Source organism: Corvus brachyrhynchos, unplaced genomic scaffold, assembly GCF_000691975.1.
Source record: "Corvus brachyrhynchos isolate BGI_N302 unplaced genomic scaffold, ASM69197v1 scaffold1, whole genome shotgun sequence".
NCBI lineage: Eukaryota > Metazoa > Chordata > Aves > Passeriformes > Corvidae > Corvus > Corvus brachyrhynchos.
Genome location: NW_008237222.1, coordinates 12,802,982 through 12,820,578, shown reverse-complemented (window position 1 = coordinate 12,820,578; position 17,597 = coordinate 12,802,982). Strand labels below are relative to the sequence as shown.

Here is a 17,597-nt window from a genome sequence, read left to right as displayed (position 1 = left end):
GAAGGTGGAAGTTGAGTAGATAAAAGTAACTATTGCCCTAATGAGCTAAAGACTTGCTTTAGATGCATTTACAGCTCAATCACGCGATGCTTGTGTATAGCTTAGTTTTCAAGCAAGAGTTAATTTTTGTGGTAAATGGTTATCCAGGCAGAAGCTGGACTGTCTGTCTCTACTAGTGCTGTAAAGAGCATGCTGAGCCACAATGGGAGCAAAGTGTAGGGTATAAATAGAGCAGACTGTTATTAGTCCAAGCTCCTATCTAGATAATCCACATGTCTTGAACTGCTCCAAACTATGACTAAGTTTAGCTCATCAATTTAAGTAACTTGGAAGTCACTGCCTTTCCTTTGAGGTATGCTAAATTAACAAGTAGGTGTGCTACCCACCAAGTCTGACACTGCATCTGCAGTTGGGGTAGAGCCAGCCATGCTGTTGCTGTGGTAAAGGTTGATAGCAGTTTTAGAGAACTGTTTGTAGCTACTGTCAAACAAATTCAACTGAGTGAGCTCAATTAAGATGTTGCTGGATTTAAAAAGTACATTTCCATGGTTAGGTGAGTGCAATAACTTCTTGTTTTCCCCTGTCACTCCATGTAGTCCTTTGTCCCACACCGAGATGAACAAGATAACAGCCTCATTCAGAATGCTGCTAATACAATAGTGAATGCCATCACCAAGCGACAGAACAGCACGGTTATGTTGGCAGTAACTGAAGTCAAAGTTGAGACCATCGTTGTTGGGAATTCATCATCAGGTAAGGTTCCAGTGCACACCTCCTCTGTTGTGTTTTCTGTTCCCCTGCTGTCAGGCTTCTCGTATCTTTCTTTACACACTGGAGAAAATGATCCACCAGATTGTCTTTAGTTGCTGTTACTAACTGAAGAGAAAGCAGCTTTGAAATCAAGATTCTGTGCTTGTGTGCTAGTTTAAACTTAACCTCATCCCTAACGTGATGTGCCCAGATACTCTTGCCATAGTTTTGGCTCTGACTTCCAGCCCAGCTCTCCAGCCTAAGCACACCTTTCACAAGATCAGGAGTTGTTCTCATGTGAAGTTCCAATCCTGTCTAATTCTCCTACGTTAACCTTAAGCCAACCTCAGCCCTTGATGCTGCTGCACTGAGGCTGCGAGGAAATGAAAATATGGGGAGAGGGAAGGTGTGGTGTGATACCAATCTCTTATGAAGTGCTTGTGTGCTATTTATTTACCTTAACAAGAGTTAAAGTTGTCTAGTTTCTTCCAATACTTGGCCATGATAATGTAAAACTCCACTCTCTTTTTCAACATGTGTTTCTCACTAGTGCACAGCTGGCTTAAAATGTAGTGTTCATTCCTCTTAAAGAGGATACAGTGTGATTGGAGACCTTTATCTCTGAATGCTGGCTCTCCAAGAGCTGTGCCAAAATAAGCGATTGAAGATTCTGCATGCCTGTGTTCCTGCCTGGGGGAGGCAGGAGACAGGCTTGTGGAAGACCGCTGCTAGGCTCAAGTTCAACTAAGCCCCCGAGTGAAAATCTTACAATGGTAGGAGGCTCTCCCAGCTTTTTCCTAGGCCTCCCCAACATAATCTTCTGGAAGATCTTCCACCCATAGTCCAAACAATTAGCAGATTGCCTGGTTCCACTTCCCTTGCATTTTCCTTCTAGGAAATGCCTTTCATCTGTTAAAGTCTTGGCAAATGTGCTGTTTCCTCAGCTCTCCTTGAAGGAGTGTGCCTGCTTTGTGCTTGCCTTGAACAGCAATTGTGTAGAAGATAAGGAATTGAGCTGGGGTTTTCACATACCTCAGCCTCTGGTTTTTCTGATTGCATATTAAATTCTAAGGCTAAAGGGATGCAGATTATTTTGCCTCCCACCTCAATAAGATTTAAAGATTCTCCTAAAATAGTGGATTAATTTGGGTTCTCTTGCAAAATGATCTCCAGACTCGTCATTTTAATATGGATGCTCAGTATGGACCAATGGCCCCTAGTTCTTTAAACTGAGTTGTTACAAGGCAAACTGTAACCTGGACACTCACATTTTTTTATTTGGTTTGCTTTATTGCTACCCCTTAATTGGGTGAGGTGGGTGGAAACCTATCAGAAAATGTGGTGTAAAGCCCTTTGCATTGAGAATCTGATTTCTGTGGGATGCTCAAGTGTCTGGGTGGAGATGATCATTTAGATGCTTCATTGATTTCCTCAAGCTTTACAGATTCCAAATTCAGACTACTTTTTCCATTTAGATGCTTCATTGATTTCCTCAAGCTTTATGAAAAAGTAGTCTGAATTTGGAATCTGTATGCCAAAAATTCTGTATAAAGAACCTGTTACTAAGTAAACTTGGATCCATGGTCATATGATGAAATAATAGCTGTGATAGCAGTGAGAATGCAAGCTTTGTATCTAATCTTGGAGAAGCTGTTATAGCTGTGATAGCAGTGAGAATGCAAGCTTTGTATTTTTTATTTGTATTTTTTTATTTTTTATTTTTTTATTTTTTTTATTTGTATTTTTTTTTTTATATTTGTATTTTTGTATCTTGGAGAAGCTGTTACGAAGAGCTCCTTTTTCTTTGAAGTATTTCCCCCCTTCATGATTTAATGTTAGGTTGCTTATGAAAAATCAGGAGAGAATAGCAGTTGCTCATGTGAGTGCAATCCTTCCCTGAACTGTTAAAATACAATTTTGAGATCCCTTGAGGCCAACAGTGTTGGCAGTTTACTCACCCTCCTTTACCAAAAGGAAATGTTTGAGAATGTGTAACATTGCACATAAGAATGTGCTCAGAAGACACTTGAATGTTGGAGCAAATGACCGTGGTGTCAAAACATTGGTTGTTTTTGTATAGTCATTTCCAGGTTATTCTGCAAGCAGATGTCTTAAAACTGCTGAGGGAGTTTGTTTGGATCAGGCATTAGAGTGGTGGGTTGACAGCATTTGTCTACAGAGCTGTTGAACAATCATGTTACTCTCTAAAAAAACAAAGCCCCTCATTTTCTGTTGCCTCTTCAGGTGTGAACTTTTGCTTATCAAGAAGAACAGAAAAAAGTTGTTATTCTCTCCTAGCTGTACAGCTCTTGAGGAAGGGGAGCAAAAGTAGTCCAAAATTTTCAGAAATATTTTCCTAGAGCAATAATCTGTGTCTGTGTGGCTGGGAGAACACTGTAGTGAGGTTTGCTTTGGGAGTGAAGAAAAGCAATTGCCACAACAGCTTTTGTTTGTTCATTGAGTGGCAAAGACTCTTCTCTCCAGGGGCAATATTTTTGGTATTTCATCCTGAGATAGAACAGGAACATGCTGAAGAATGCATGATCAATTTGGTTATGTAGCTCTAACCTGAATGTTTTTGGAGATCATTGATGCAGAAATGTCTGTAGACGTTGATGGTAAAGGACTGTTCTTTCTGATGATAAATGCAGGATATATTTGTGGTGCAAGTGCCAGTACTTCTAGAGCAACTTAAAGGCACAGTACTCCACTGCCTGCCTCCTGCTAGGATAAGGCTTTTCTTAGGAGTGATTACTCAGGTTTTCTGGGCCAACTTTGCTTAGATGCTTGAGAAAGATGCTACTTAATAAAACCAGTTTGTCTGTTGGAGGAAAAAAGACCTCAAATGGAGCTTTCCTCCCTCATCATTAATCACGTAAAACTGAACTAGTCAAGAGCACTTCCAGATGGACCTGCTGCATTCAGGCAGTTGTTATTGTGCTGTAAAGACATCTTGCTTCCTTTCTCCTAAAAATGGTTCAGGGGATCACCTGTAGTTGAGTATGAATACTTTTCTTGAAAATGTCCAGCGCTATATATCTTGTTCTGTTAACTCAAGACTTTATTTCTTTCCATTTGCCCTCTAGATTATTTGGTTCCAATTCTTTGTGCGGTATTTAGCATTGTGTGGCTGACTTGTATAATCATCTGCGTGTGGTGGACTCGGAAAAGAAGAAAAGAGAGAGAGAGAAGCCGTCCTCCCAGAGAAGAGGGTGCCAATAACCAGTGGGCACCTTTAAATCCCATAAGAAATCCTATAGACAGATCTTACAGTAACAAAGACATTCGTTATGAATGCAAAAACTTCATATCTCCTCAAAAGAGAACTTGTGATGCAGTAGAGGAGTATGTAGAGTATGAGGAAGAGGAGGATGAAGAGGAGGAAAGAGATGAGGAAATGGACAAATTCCTCTCTCACAAACTCGCAAAGCCTTTGCCGACAAAGGTGTCTGACACATCAGAGAGCAGTCCAGTAAAGAAATCCCATCAAATAGGCAAAATGGACAACAGATCTGTAAAAAATGTGAATGCATCAAACTTTGAAGGCAGTAGAGACTAACCTGTATTTGGGATGTAGGCAGACTGCGCCTGCACTTGCTGGGGAGGGGAAAAATTGACATCTCCACTTTGCATTAAGGACTAAAAATATCTGGAGTCAAATGTTCATAGTTTCTTTATTTTGCGTAAAAAAAATAAATAAAAATAATAAATAAAATTTATTTTGTTTCTTTAGCCTTGTATAAATTATTCAATGACTGTCAGATGAAAAAAAATGAGTAATCTTTGATAGTTGCTATTTTTGTAAAGTTTACTTATAATACACTCGCTGTGTGGCAGAGGAGAGGTTGTATTTTCAATATGTGTAAAGTTTATTACAAAAGACTGTACACTGTTTACAGAATGTATTTCTTTTTATTACTTGCTCTAATTTAATGGTGGCTTTAAAACCTCCTGGTTGAGGAAATTGTGTGAACTTTAAACTGCTTTCTTGACTTTGAATCTCTATTAATGGCAGCTCACTGCACTTGTTACGTTAGTAGCTTCTGTAAGATTTTTTCCAAATTTGCCTTACACACTTTGTAATAGGAACAAAAAAAAAATTATAGAGATCTTTCAACTGTGGTTTAAAAGTGGCCTTTTTATTTCTGTTTAATTACTTTAGAATTGCAGTATTGAAGCATGTGACAAGTGCCTTGAGATTAAACTTTTTCTATAGCAACTGTCAAAGACTGCCATATCAATATAGTAAAATTGTGAGAACTCTAGGTTCCCCAACTGACACAGTTTATTTTCTAATAGTGAAAGTGCTTTTGTGTAAATATGTACATATTAAATGAATCACTCTGTATATTTGATTTAATAAGTTAAATATTTTGGTCTTTTTTTTTTTTTACATGTCATTCCTTTTAATTTATGTTGCAGAAAAGGAGGTTCTATGGCAGTTTATAAGACTTTTTTTGGTATTATGTCCAGATTAGAAAATGATGTTAATACAATCAATGTTAGGAATCTGTTGGTCATTTGTATTTACATAGGAACATAACCACTTACGTGTAAATAGATCCAGAAATGTTTGTTTATCCCCATGTTCAGCCCATCTCAAGAACACTAACGGGTGCATCTACTGTACAGTACCAACATAGAGAGGCATTGTTTTTTCTTTTGTGAATATGTTAATTACATGTGGTATTACTTTTTTTTTGCGTTTAAATACAGGCCTAATGAAGGGAACAATATTTTCCTCAATCTTGTTTCTGTTGTGCTTTATTCATCTTTCGCTCTAAAGGGAAAAGGCTGGCAAGCTCAGAGGATGGGAGTACCTCAGCAGATATTGGTTAAATGTTGTGGAAAGCTTATGCTTTGCTTTTTTTTTTTTTTTTTTTTTTTTTTTTTTTTTTTTTTTTTTTTTTTTTTTTTTTTTTTAAGGCTTTTATTATTGCTGTTAACTGGGCAGACTATAAGTTTATTTTAATTACTGAAGAAGCATAACACTACGTACACCTAGTTACCCTACCACTAAGAGGAACGGATGTCTGAGAGTGTAAACTCTGGCCCACGAGCAATGTAAACATGAATGTTTTGAAACCAGTTACTTTATACAGGAATGCAGGATTTGCTTTGCAGGATCATCTGTTTTAGTACATTTTTTTGACATGTTCTTAAAAAAAAAACCTTTCAGAAAAGAAACTATTTATTAAAGCATTTTATAATGATGTTTGTTGTAACTTTTTTACTTGTGCTAAATATTCAAAACTTATTTTGATAACCTGGTTAGGAGTTAGTTTAGAAAAGGGTACTATCCTTCTCATGTTCCCCAGTATAATCCTGAGTATTTAAACCAAAAACACTTTTTTTCTGCTACTCTTGTAACTTTTTGTACTGTAATGCTGCTGTCTTCCATAATCTAATAAAATGATTCCCTCATTGTGTGTAAGATACTTCAGATCGTTGTTTGCTTTCTAAGCTCTTGGAGCTCGGATGTGAGCAGGCTAAACAGAGGAGGAGTGAAAGTCCTGCTTTAATTCCCGGTACTTCCCGTAACCCGAGCGTGCAGCACCGAGCGCCGACGCTTCCTGAGCCAGCTCAGCGGCCTTGTCCCACAGCCCTGCCACTGCCAGCCTGCGGAGGAGGTGCTGTCCACATGTGCCTTAGAGACACCTCTAGCTCCCAAACTGGAGCTCTCCCTGCACAGCACCAGGGCTGTGTTCAGCTGCCAGGAGCTGGGCTGGAGGGTCCGTGTGGGTCCCATCCAGCTCGGGATATTCTGTGATTGTGTGTTCCATGCGCATGCTTTGCAGTGGTCCTCTCTCTGGCTGCTCAGTGAAGCCTTGTCTGAGCAGAGTTTGCTTCCTTGGGTGAGAAGAGGGCTGGCTGAGCATGCAGGGGCCCGAGGAAGTATCCTTGCCCAATTGAGTTGGATTTTGAAGTAATATCTTTCTCTACACTGCAGCCCTTCAGATCTTTTGCATGACATGCTCCAATCTCAGTTCAGAAGGTCTATGCCTGTTTCTGTAACTGTTCCTTTGTAAAGGATATTTTATGTAGTAAAATATGGATTCCTGTGAAATAATATGGAATATAAAAGTTGATTTTTTTTCCTGGTAGTTATCAGCCTATGCGGCAGAATTCTAGATTCTAGCAGAGCTTTTATTCCAGTCATCATATAGCTACTTTTTATTGCTTTTCTTGGAGTATTTGCTGTCTTTATCTTGATAGAAACAGCTCTTAGCTAAGTCAGTTCTCAAAATCAAGTTCTGTTTCTCAAAAGGAGAAATAATAGGTTTATATGCATATAGAATAAGGTCAGTGTTGTTCTGTCACGGAGCCACGAGCTGGCTCACTGCTCCCAAAGGTGCTAATTCTGCTTCTTCCCAGTACTGAAGTAGCATGTAAAATAAAGGGGGCACAACAGTGGTCATCACCCACTGTTCTAAGCCAAGGGTCTGGTCCCATGTCCAGGACTCATTCCCCCTGTGGATTCACAAAACCACCACAGGCAAATGTTCCATTTTGTAGTGTTCTTCCCCTGCCAAAACCAAGAATTATTTGATGCCTCCTTCATGTGATAGGTGAGTTATGTACTTTGAGATATGTGAAACAAGATGAATAAGATCAGGAGGATAAACAAAAAGTTAACTTTCTGACTTCCACAAGTTAACCTTGATCGATTTTATGCAGATTTTTTTATGCTGCTTGTAAATTACTTGTATGTCTCCACATGCCTCATCTCACCTTATTCAGTAATTTTGTTTCCTCTTGATTTATTTTTACAGGAGATGTTGAACTCTTACATCTCGACTTCTTGCTGATGTACATGTGCTAAGCATTATGGTGCTGCCAGAATCCTCTCTGTTGCACAAACTACATAATGAGGCAAACTAATAAATGGGCTCTTGTGATGTTTCTAAGCAATGAGTAGTTCTGGGTTAATTTTTCTTGTCTGATGCTCTTTCCAAGACCTGATGTTAACCTGAAACACCTGCTGAGCTCAACTTTTTTTTGGCCATTTGCTGTTGTCTGGTTTGTTCTCCAGCAGGCCACGTAATTATTCCTCTTCACATCAGACTGTGCTTGGATGGAAAATTAATGTATCCAGCAAAATAACTCACTCTGCCCATACATTTTCAAGAACAATCTAAGGGTTGAAAGGCATTTCAGTCACTGCCTTGAGAGCTGCAGAGGACACCAGTTGCAGTTCTAGTTGTGAGGAAACTTGGACAATAGGGATGGGGTTAGAGTGTAACAAACTTGCCAAGGAATTTGTGTTAGAGGTACGATATATGAGACTGAATTGAACTGCCTCATTGTTCTTGAGTGCTTTTGCTACACTGGAGAAAGGATGAGCCTGAAGAATTCAAGTAGCCTGTGAGCTATCCTGGGCAGTTGGCATCCCTTAGGCAGTCTAGCAGTGACCTTTGGAGGAGGTTCTTGTGGGTAAGGGGGTAGAGGTTGTCTTTGCTCTTCCTCCATTCTCAGCGTGAAAGTAGGTGCTTGTATTGCTCTTAGAATACTGCTCTTGCTGTGAAAAAATTATGTGACTCTCAGACTCCCTCTGTTCAGTACTGCAAAGCACTCCCTGACTAGCCCTGTGTCCTTATTTCATCACAGGTGGTAGAATAAAGAGTGGGCTTATAAAACAGTAAAGGAACAAAAGGTCCCCTTGAGAATGAGAGATGATTAAATCCTTCCCAAGTTCATCCTTGTTTCTATATGAATATGTGGAACTTTTTGCTTTTGCTATCTATGCATTATGCTATGTTTTTTCGGAGTCACAGGCACTTAGTCTAAGTGCAAAAATATCTCTTCTTCAACCACTTGATTGTAAACATGTGCTTGCAATCAAAAGTTTATAGATGAATGTCATAGGTAATATCCCTAGGTAGGAAGTCCTTTTTTTTCATGAGAGTCATTAAGTTTCATGATTCATTGGGTCACCTTTTCCCTTGCAAAAGCTAGATTGCATCCATCTAGGGAATCTGGATGGTTTAAATGAATCTCCTTTTTACATTGTATTTATAATTTCTAGAGCAAGAAGAAACAGACAATCTATAAGGCAGTGTACATTATAAATGAGCTGAACAAGGACCCACCTGTCCTGCTTCAAAGTGAATAATCTGGGGTTTTTTTGCAGGCAATCAGCATGATTTCATTGAAATCCTTCTCAAAGGGCACTTTGGGCTATCTTTATGAAAGGAGTACATAAATCAACAATCTTGAAGGACCAGTGAGCCAGTGTTTGGAAGCTCAGAAGAAAAGCTCTATTTAATTTCTTTCCCTGGCAACAAAGCTGCTTCAATTTTTTTTCTAGATGGGAAAAAAAAATCTTGGAGAACTTTTGCAATATTTAAGAGATGTTACGGTTTTTCTCATATTAATGTACTCAATCCATATTACTCTTTATAACCACTGAGACACAAGGAATGAATGTGTGCTTTGCTGAAGTCAAACTAAGATTTCTTGGTTTCCAGTGGTGGATAAGGCAGAAGGATTACTTCGCAGGTGTAAATGTGACACCCTGTAAGGATGCAAGACTGTGAATAGGGAGGCACAATGTTTTCTGACCTTTGGGTTCCCAAGAGAGGCTGTTGCTTTCAAATGTTCTGGCAAAACAAGAGCCACACAGCCAACCACACGCTAATCCTTCAGCCCTGTTTCATAGAGATAGACTTGGTAACTTGTGGGTCTTTTCCAGCTGCTATCCTATCTTTTCTCCCACCCATCTGAAGGAGGCTTGGGTTGGAGGGGACTTCTCACTGTGGCAGATTTGCTGTGCTGATAGGCTGTGAAAGGAGGTTGGGCAGGGAGCTGTGGAGCAGGTTTGGAAACTGCTGTGGCAGCGGCCTACAGAAGGCACTTTGAAGGCTTGGCCATCTGCCTGCAGGCATAACTCTGGGCATAACCCCACCTATTCATTAATGAAGCCCCACCTGTGGGTGGAAGTTGCTCAGCTGACAGCTGTACTGGTGCAGATCAAAGGTCCATCTACTGTAGCATCCTCAGTCCTGCAGTGGCCGGTGGAAGATGCTTACAGAAAGTGCAAGACAGCAGCATATTGCAGCAGGAGCCCTTCTCACACCCATCCAGCTCTTTTGGTCAGCAGTTTAGGGACATATTTGATAAGCACCTCTCCTCTGCAGCATCATATGTAGCACATTTTTAAGCTTCAGGCCACCACAACATCATGTGGCAATGAGTTCCACAGCTTGCACCATGAATTGGGTGGAAAAGCGCTTAATTCTGTTTCTTGTGAACCTGCTCATCCATAGGTAATGTGAAAACAGCAAGCAGTTGTTCCCTCTCCACCATCTCCACAACATGTGGGATTTACAGTGCAGACACCACTTTCTCCTTAAATCTTGGGGTTCAAAGTCACAGTCTCTTCTGTTTCCACTAGCAGAGTGCTGTTCCATGTCTCCAGCTGGTTCTCTGATATGACCTCTGTGCCCCTCCAAATTATTCTTTGTCCCTTTGGAGTCAGGTTGACCAAACTGAACAGCATCTGATGCGTGGGCACCCCAGACAGGCCAGCACTGTCTTACAACCTGTTCAGGTCCTTTCTTGACCATCCCTGGTGGGCTGGTTACTTTTTGGCCCATGTTGGCTTCAAGACTGATTAGAAAGAAGACGTGGTTGTTTCATGCCTTGGCCCTGCATACTCCTGGTTCTTGTTAGAGTAAAGCTGTGTGAATCCCACTCTTCTGAGGGGCCCCATGAGAAGCTCGGTCTACCATGACTGTTGGCACGGAGCAGCACTGGGGTGTGGGGTTCCACACTGGGCCTGAGCATTGTGATCTTGTTTGTATGGGGCAGGGTGGGAGTGGAGGGATATGTCAATGACAAGGATTTGTGCACACCAAGCAGTAGAGGAATGAACCCTGCAGCCTGGCTAGCAGGAAGGAGGCTGAAATGGATGTGGGCATCGGTGAGTGTGGAAGAAGACTGTGTTTTGGGGAGTGCTACATCAGTAAGATCTAGAGGCGAGGGTTGGGTAGCTACCACGTTGCATTGGTTCATCCCTCTTCGATTTCTCTGCTGCTGAAAAGCTGTGCCACAAGTCACAGCTGACACTGACTGTCTCAAAAGTGGTGTATCCACAGCCCTGCACTCTTCAAGGTGAGGCCAAAAGTGCCACGTTAATGCTGCACCACCAACATTTGTGGTTTGCTGCTGGAGACGCAGAAGGGAGAAGGAGGAAGGGGTGGGTAGCTGGTGGCCATTGTCCCATGCCCAGCCCTGGGCAGATATGTGGCTGCTCAAACCATGAGGAGAGCAGCCCAGGAGGCTTCTCCCCACCATTATCAATCAGAGAGCATCAGCTCTGTTTCATCACTGGGCTGCCTCTTATGAAAAGCTTACCCGTGTCTGAGAACTGCTTCAGACAGCTCATTGTTTTAAGACCAGAAGAAATCCTCTGGCAGGGCTTTTCTATGTCCTGATACCTGCAAGTGCTGGGAAAAGCAGCTCAAAATTAGTTTTGTGTATATTGGAGTTATAGTTTCAAATAAACATGTACGTGTAGCATCATTTCAAAATAGTGTGTGATAGCTGTTGGGGAGAGGGGGATTGTCCCTGCTTTTGTACCCTTTTTATCTGTGGATCCCAGACCTGACCTCTCCATGCATTAGAAATTCAGGGACAGTTTGTTTCTCCTTTTGCCATGTGGCTTACCTAAGTGCTTCCCTCTTTGGTGGTCCCCTCACTGATGTATGTCTACATGACTGGGCTCCACTCCAAAATCCTCCATGTGTTACTTGCAAGGAGGTGCAAAGGGGTGAGAGAAAGGGCTGTTCAGTGCTGAATCCCCCAGTCAGCCTATGCAGGGAATGTGCCAGCCAGCCCTTGCTCTGGCCAAGGTGACATCCCTGACCTGCTCTGCCTTCCGTCTGTCTCCCCCAGACAGGGCTGGTCCCTCCACAGGGCACCACAGGATCAGCTGCTGCAGCATTTTCTCATCCCCACTTCCCAAAAGAAAACAGAAATGATGAGTGCAGCAGCTTCTCAATGGGAGGCAAAACTGCTGGAGTTGAACACTTGGGCAAGTTAAAAGGTGAGCATGGATCAGCAGGCCCTCCTCTCTGTTTCTCTTCACTTTTTTTTTTTAATTCAATGATAAGCAAAAAGAGAAAGAAAAGAAAAAATTTGACAGTGAAGAGCTCTGCTCTCTCGAGACATCCTTGAAGCATGCACTGGGAAGTGCCAGGGTGCTGCCTAGGCTCCCTGGGTTACTGGGATGTGCCTGGATGCCACCCTCAGCCTGGTGAGGCTCCCTGGCACGGTGGCACAGAGAGAGCCCTCATGCATAGTCCCAAGGTCCCAAAGACACAGCAGGTCCCCCAGGGACTGTTCTGACAGTCTGCTGACATCACTTTCAGTGCAGATAAACCAGTGAGGTTATCTCAAGTGCAGCAATAGCCTCTAAAAAAGTGAGGAGGAGAACCCTCTTTGCACTGTGTGACACTGGATAAAAACCTGTTAATGGGCAGTGCTGGTGGGAGCAGAGACCCAGCACCTTCTACGGGCATCGCGTGGCAGCAGCCTGGGTGTGTGGGACCCGCAGCTCAGGGCAGTGGAGGGAGCACATGGCCGACATTTTCCAGCCTGGGTGTTTGAATTTTGCTCTATATTTAGTGCCCTGAATGAGTGCTTTGATTCGCAGTGTTTCCAAGCACCTGCTGCTTCCATTGACTCTGGTGGTCTATATGGGTCCCAGCAATCCTCGGGGTTAAGCTGCTCTATCTACATGCCTAAATTTGGGTACTAAAGGTTGGGAGCTGCGGGTGCTATATTCTGCTGGGGTTTGTGTTTCTCCTGCTGTGGGGCACGGTGCTAAACTGGGGTTTGTGGGCAACGTGTTTTCAAAACAAGAGTGGCTTTGATTTGCCAGTTTCTGGTTCGGCTCACCCGAGCGATTAATTGTTTATCAGACCAGAGAGAGATTAAAACTTCTAGAAATAAAAGCTGAATATAGGCTGGCTGCAGCAGATGCCTGACATGCACAGTGTCCCTGCTGCAGGACCTCTCTCTTGCAGTGGGAGCATTTTCCAAGGCCTGTCCCCTGCACACCCAGTGGAAAGGCCGAGCTCTAAAGCTGAATGTGACCACCCCCCTGTCAAAACCTCCCACTGACTGTGAGAGCTCAGTGGGGTGCTGCTACCAGTAGAGCCGGGGCTGGCCTTTTAAGGAGCCCTGGTCTGGAGCTGGGCATAAACACTTTTCCCTTTCATGCTCATTTCCAGGGCAGGTAATTTATGTGTCTTGGTAAGCACTGGCAACCATGTCCATGCTTCTGTCCCTTTGTAATATCCTGTTGTTGCTTTCCAGAGAAAAATACCAGCAGACATTCAAGGTTACTTCCTTGGCATGCTCTGTGTGTTTTCAGCCTGATTGTATCTGCACTGCGTAGACGTTTCCTGACATGCTGTATCTCCCCCGCTCTTGCATCACAGGCTGAGCATTAGCTGTGCATGCTTTGCTGCAGCAGACCTTTCCTTTCTGACCACAACCCCAGCTGTCTTTCAGGGGCTTGCTTCCAGCCACGTTCCCTCCTTTGTCCCACTCCCAGATTGCTCCTCAGACACTTCCTGGTGCTCAATAAACCTTGAAGCAGGTCTTTCTCCAGAGCAGGAGATGATGAGTGAGCATGGCATGGATCAGATGCTCACACAGGTGCTGGAAAGGGCCCCCACCTCTCTTAGTTCAAGACAAATGACATCTCTCAAAGGTGGCTTTAAAGAGTAACCCTCATGGCAGGCTGACTGCTCCCAGATGTTGTCCTGGGTCTCTGCAGCACCTGGACGAGGAGCAGCCCCAGGATCCTCATGTGTGCCTGGTTCACTGACCTGGCACTGCTCCTTTTGCCCATCCAGACCTTGAGAAGTGTGAGTCCAGGTTTGTTGTTCCTCATTGCTCCAGGATGCCTTGACATTCCTTGAGGAGATCAGAGCTCATTCCCATCTCCACTGTGAGGCCTGGGCTGTGGCAGCGTGGTCCAGCTCCAGCACAGAGCCTGTATCGCGCGTGATGCTGCAGATGAAAGCTGTTGTTTGTTTACAAGCTTTCCTCAATTAGAACTCATTTGCTGCTCACACACTATATTTAAAAGCTCATGTTTAAATCAGCGCTGGTGATTTAAGAGTGCCTGTTTTGTTTTCTTTGCTAGATACATACGATAATTCCTCCACCTGTTAAAAATCTGTTGCTAATATTTGCTGTCAGGTTTCTTTTTTTTTTTTTTGTCCCCTGCCAGGATAGCTGGAGGCCTGCAAGTGTTTATTTAACTCTAGCTGTTTGCCTCTCATAAATTTCCCTCCCTGAAAATCCATTTGGGATCAGGCAGAAAAAAGCTCTGCAATCATGCTGGATTTGATTAAAATAGACAGAAATTTCAGTTTGGGCATTTTGGCAGCTCTGGGTCTCTTTGGAGCCACTCTCAGTGAGGCTTTCCAACATGCAGCCCCAGTGGTGTGGAGGGGATAAGTTCATGTCCCAGTGTCCTGGCCAATGCAAGTGTCCCAAGTGATGGGGCAGGGCAGGAGTTCTGCCCATGGGACGCTTCCCTGAGCACCATCCATCCTCAGAGACCTGCTCCAAGAGAGCCACTGCACCATCCCTCTGGGGTTTATGTGACCTTCTAGCCTTAATTTCTGCAGGTCAGCTGAGTAGGGAAAAGTAGGATTTGAAAAATTTTTTTCTCAAGGTTATTGTTTTTACAACTTTCCTCTAATTGTTTTTCTGTTCTCTTCATTCTTCATGAATTTTGTTAATTTGTTGCAAACTTGTAATCTGTTGTCTATGTATACCTTTCTCAGAATATCAAATCAATCAGATTTGCCCATGGGAGGATGATTTTAGTCTTTCAAGAAAAGTTTTGTTCAGATTGCAAAACTCTTGATGCAGAAGTTGTATTGGGTTTGTGTGCACTTGTTTTACTGCACCTTTCCATGAATGAAACGTGTGAGAGCTCCTGAGCCAAATTCCAGTGTAAACTTAGGAAACACAGGGGAAGCCCAGGATGAGAAGACAAACATCCTCGCCATGCAGATGAGCTGATCCAGCAAGTTTCCAAGGAATAGGAGCACACCCAAACTTTGAAACCTATGGCTTTGGGTTTCATCAGGCATTTGTTTTAACTAAACCCTGGCATGTCATGGTATTATTTGTATAATTATCCCTCTTTATATTTTTTTGTCCACCGAGTGAATTTTAATGAAATAGAATGTTTGCAGAGATCAAGATGGATTTTCCAATGGGCTGTGAACTGGGATGCTGATACAAAAGTTGCCATGAATGTATCTGACTGGGGGACACATTTGTTTCCTCCAGACCTCTGGGCCTTCCCTGTATTTCATGCTTTAGCCAAACGCCAAGTGGAGATCCCCATTTCCCTCTTCCACACTTTGGAAATCAGCAGAATCATTCTGGATTCTCTGCAATGTGCACGAAAATATTCTTTTGTTCCTTTCATAATTTTTAGAGCAACTTGAATGTCTTCAGGGATTCAGTCAGGAAACATAATCTTGAATAAGATAGAAACAAGAAAGTCAAGTCCTTGTTGTATCTTCCATGCTATTTCCATCTCCAATGTATTTCCTCTCTCAAATTGCTTCTCTCCAGAGTCACACTCTGCCAGAGATAACTAGGTGGCAGTGAGTGAAGAAAGGAACAGCATTGTCTACAGCTTTGAACCATGAATAGCCCTTGGAAAAACAGCAGCAGAGAGAGATACAAGCTCAGGTTGATAAAGCAGGTTGCCAAGTGACTGAAGACTTGATCCTGTTTCACTGAAGTTGGCAGTGAACTCCCACAGATGTCACTTTTATCACTGCTCCCAGCCCATCTTGGGTGCCATCCACCAGCAGCCTGGGCAGAGCGTGGGCAGAGCGTGGCTGTGAGGAGGTCTGTGGGGATGGGGCTGGATTTGCTGGTGGAGCCTCCTTCTGCTGCAGCTGCAGGGGCCAGAATATCCAGCACCCACATGAAGCAACTTGGGTCATCTGAGGTTCAGCATTGTGCTGATGCTGTGCAATGTCTTTTGGCTTTGTGCTGCTGGCAGAGTGAGCACAGATGCACACCCATATATACATTGTATTTATGTACATCAGGGTGTCAAAGTTGTAAGGAAAGTCCCAGCAGCAGCTGCCATTGACCAGTCCCTGTTGATGAAGAGTGAGGCCCTGAGCTCTCCATCGATATTGAAATTCATCCTCAGTCCTGGTTCCATCAGCAAAAGCCACCTGGCTGTATTGATCCACCCCTCAGATGGCACAACAGGCTGATCCCATGCAAAGGGGTCACATCCTTGGCCCACACGAGATCGCCAGGTGATGGAAGAAAATGAAGCAGTTTAAGGCCATTTCAACAGCAGCCCACTTCCCTACTTCCCTTTTCTGCCCCCTTGGTACACACGACATGAAACATCGGGCAGCCCTGCAGCACAGCCCCTCGCTGCTGTCACCGAGACCAGTCCTCAAAACCCTGCACAGTGTCAGCCAGCAAAGAGAAACCACTTCATTTTGGTGCCTCTGAGGGGGCTAGATGAATAGCTGAACTGCAGCAGCCTAATGGATTTTGGAGGGGGGCGGGAAGCAGGACGGGACATGCAACAATTTGCAGGGAGGCGTGTGGGGAAATGTTGTTGCAGCGATGAGGAGCGGGAGATGGAGTAACAATGGCTCCAGTTTACATTGTGCTGTGCTGGTGCTGTGATCTGCTGCCAAGATCAACCCTGGAGAGAGGAACTTGAAAATAACACGAATAGTGTGGCAAGAGAGATACCCTACAGCATATCCTGCTCCCTCGGACTTTGCCTTTGAGTCAGGAGTGAAATATTGGAGCTATTGTGGTGAAGTGAGACTTAAAAATAGAAGGAAAAATTGCCGCTTTCTTTTTTTTCTTTTTTCCTCCAAGGGGACATTAATTGTTTTTAAGTTGTGCTACTTCTAGTTTGAGTCAAAGAGGAAAACACTTCAAGGCATTGAAAGGGCTAGGAACCATGTCACTCATCAGCTGTGCTGTGAGGGCTGCCCCTTATCTCCATCGCCATAGAGATGCTGCTTCTCTGGTTACTCTCCCTGATGGGTTTCACGCTGCTCCTGCAGTACCCTCCACGCTTGAGATCCTTTCAGAGGAGGCCTGGTTCATACCATGAGTCTTACAAAAAAACTAATGCTGAAACTCAGGTGGGTTAGCAACATTTCTGGCTGCGCGTCTGTTACCTGCAGGGAACAGAGAGAGAGCTGATGCCTGGGGTTCCCGCACAGGAGATGAAGCTGAATTCCAGACAAAAGCTGGAAATTCTCTTCTGTCTTGCAAGAACAACAGTCTGGAACCAACGTGGTTTTGGGGAGTTACAAAGTTTATATTTCTTGCAGGGTTTTACCTCATTTGGATTTTTTTTGTTGTTGTTACTTCAGGGATCAGTGGTCTGGTAAAGCTTAGGGCTCTCTGGATTCTCTAAGAACTGCATTTACATGAATGTGAGATGAAGCAGAGCAGCATCAGATCTGGTCCCAGCCATGCGGATGCTATTTATCTACTGTCTTCAGAAACAGCACTCCCATCTGTGTTAGGCTCCTGGCTGGGTGCTTCAGGATGATGCCAACACTGGACCTCTTTCAGGTGCCTTCTGGGAGCACAGAACCCTCCCTGTCTGCCTCTGAGCTTCCTTGGGAGCGGAGAGGCCAGTCTGGCATGCCAGCACCACTGCTAAAACCAGACAGCTGTGGACAGCTTCCAGCCATGCTCCCAGGGATTGTCCCCCCATCCCAGACTTGCTGCCACCCTTTGATGAGTGATTGCTGCCACGTGGGGACAGAGCTGCTCCCCTACAAGGAGAGAGCTGCACTGGT

The 17,597-nt window shown here is 43.7% G+C and overlaps 1 protein-coding gene across 1 annotated transcript; it reads left to right on the top strand.

Annotated features, from left to right (window-relative positions):
* Positions 1-568: 568 nt before the first annotated feature.
* LOC103612254 (protein jagged-2-like) lies at positions 569-6,188 on the top strand. Its single transcript, XM_017729164.1, has 2 exons — positions 569-753; positions 3,837-6,188. The coding sequence occupies exons 1-2, from the start codon at positions 696-698 to the stop codon at positions 4,307-4,309; spliced, it is 531 nt and encodes a 176-aa protein (XP_017584653.1). The 5' UTR covers positions 569-695; the 3' UTR covers positions 4,310-6,188.
* The last annotated feature ends 11,409 nt before the right edge of the window (positions 6,189-17,597 follow it).

Coding starts and splice junctions, on each gene's coding strand:
- LOC103612254 (XM_017729164.1), top strand. CDS start 696: ATGTTGGCAGTAACTGAAGTCAAAGTTGAGACCATCGTTGTTGGGAAT. Junction 754..3,836: donor TGTTGGGAATTCATCATCAG/GTAAGGTTCCAG, acceptor TTTGCCCTCTAG/ATTATTTGGTTCCAATTCTT.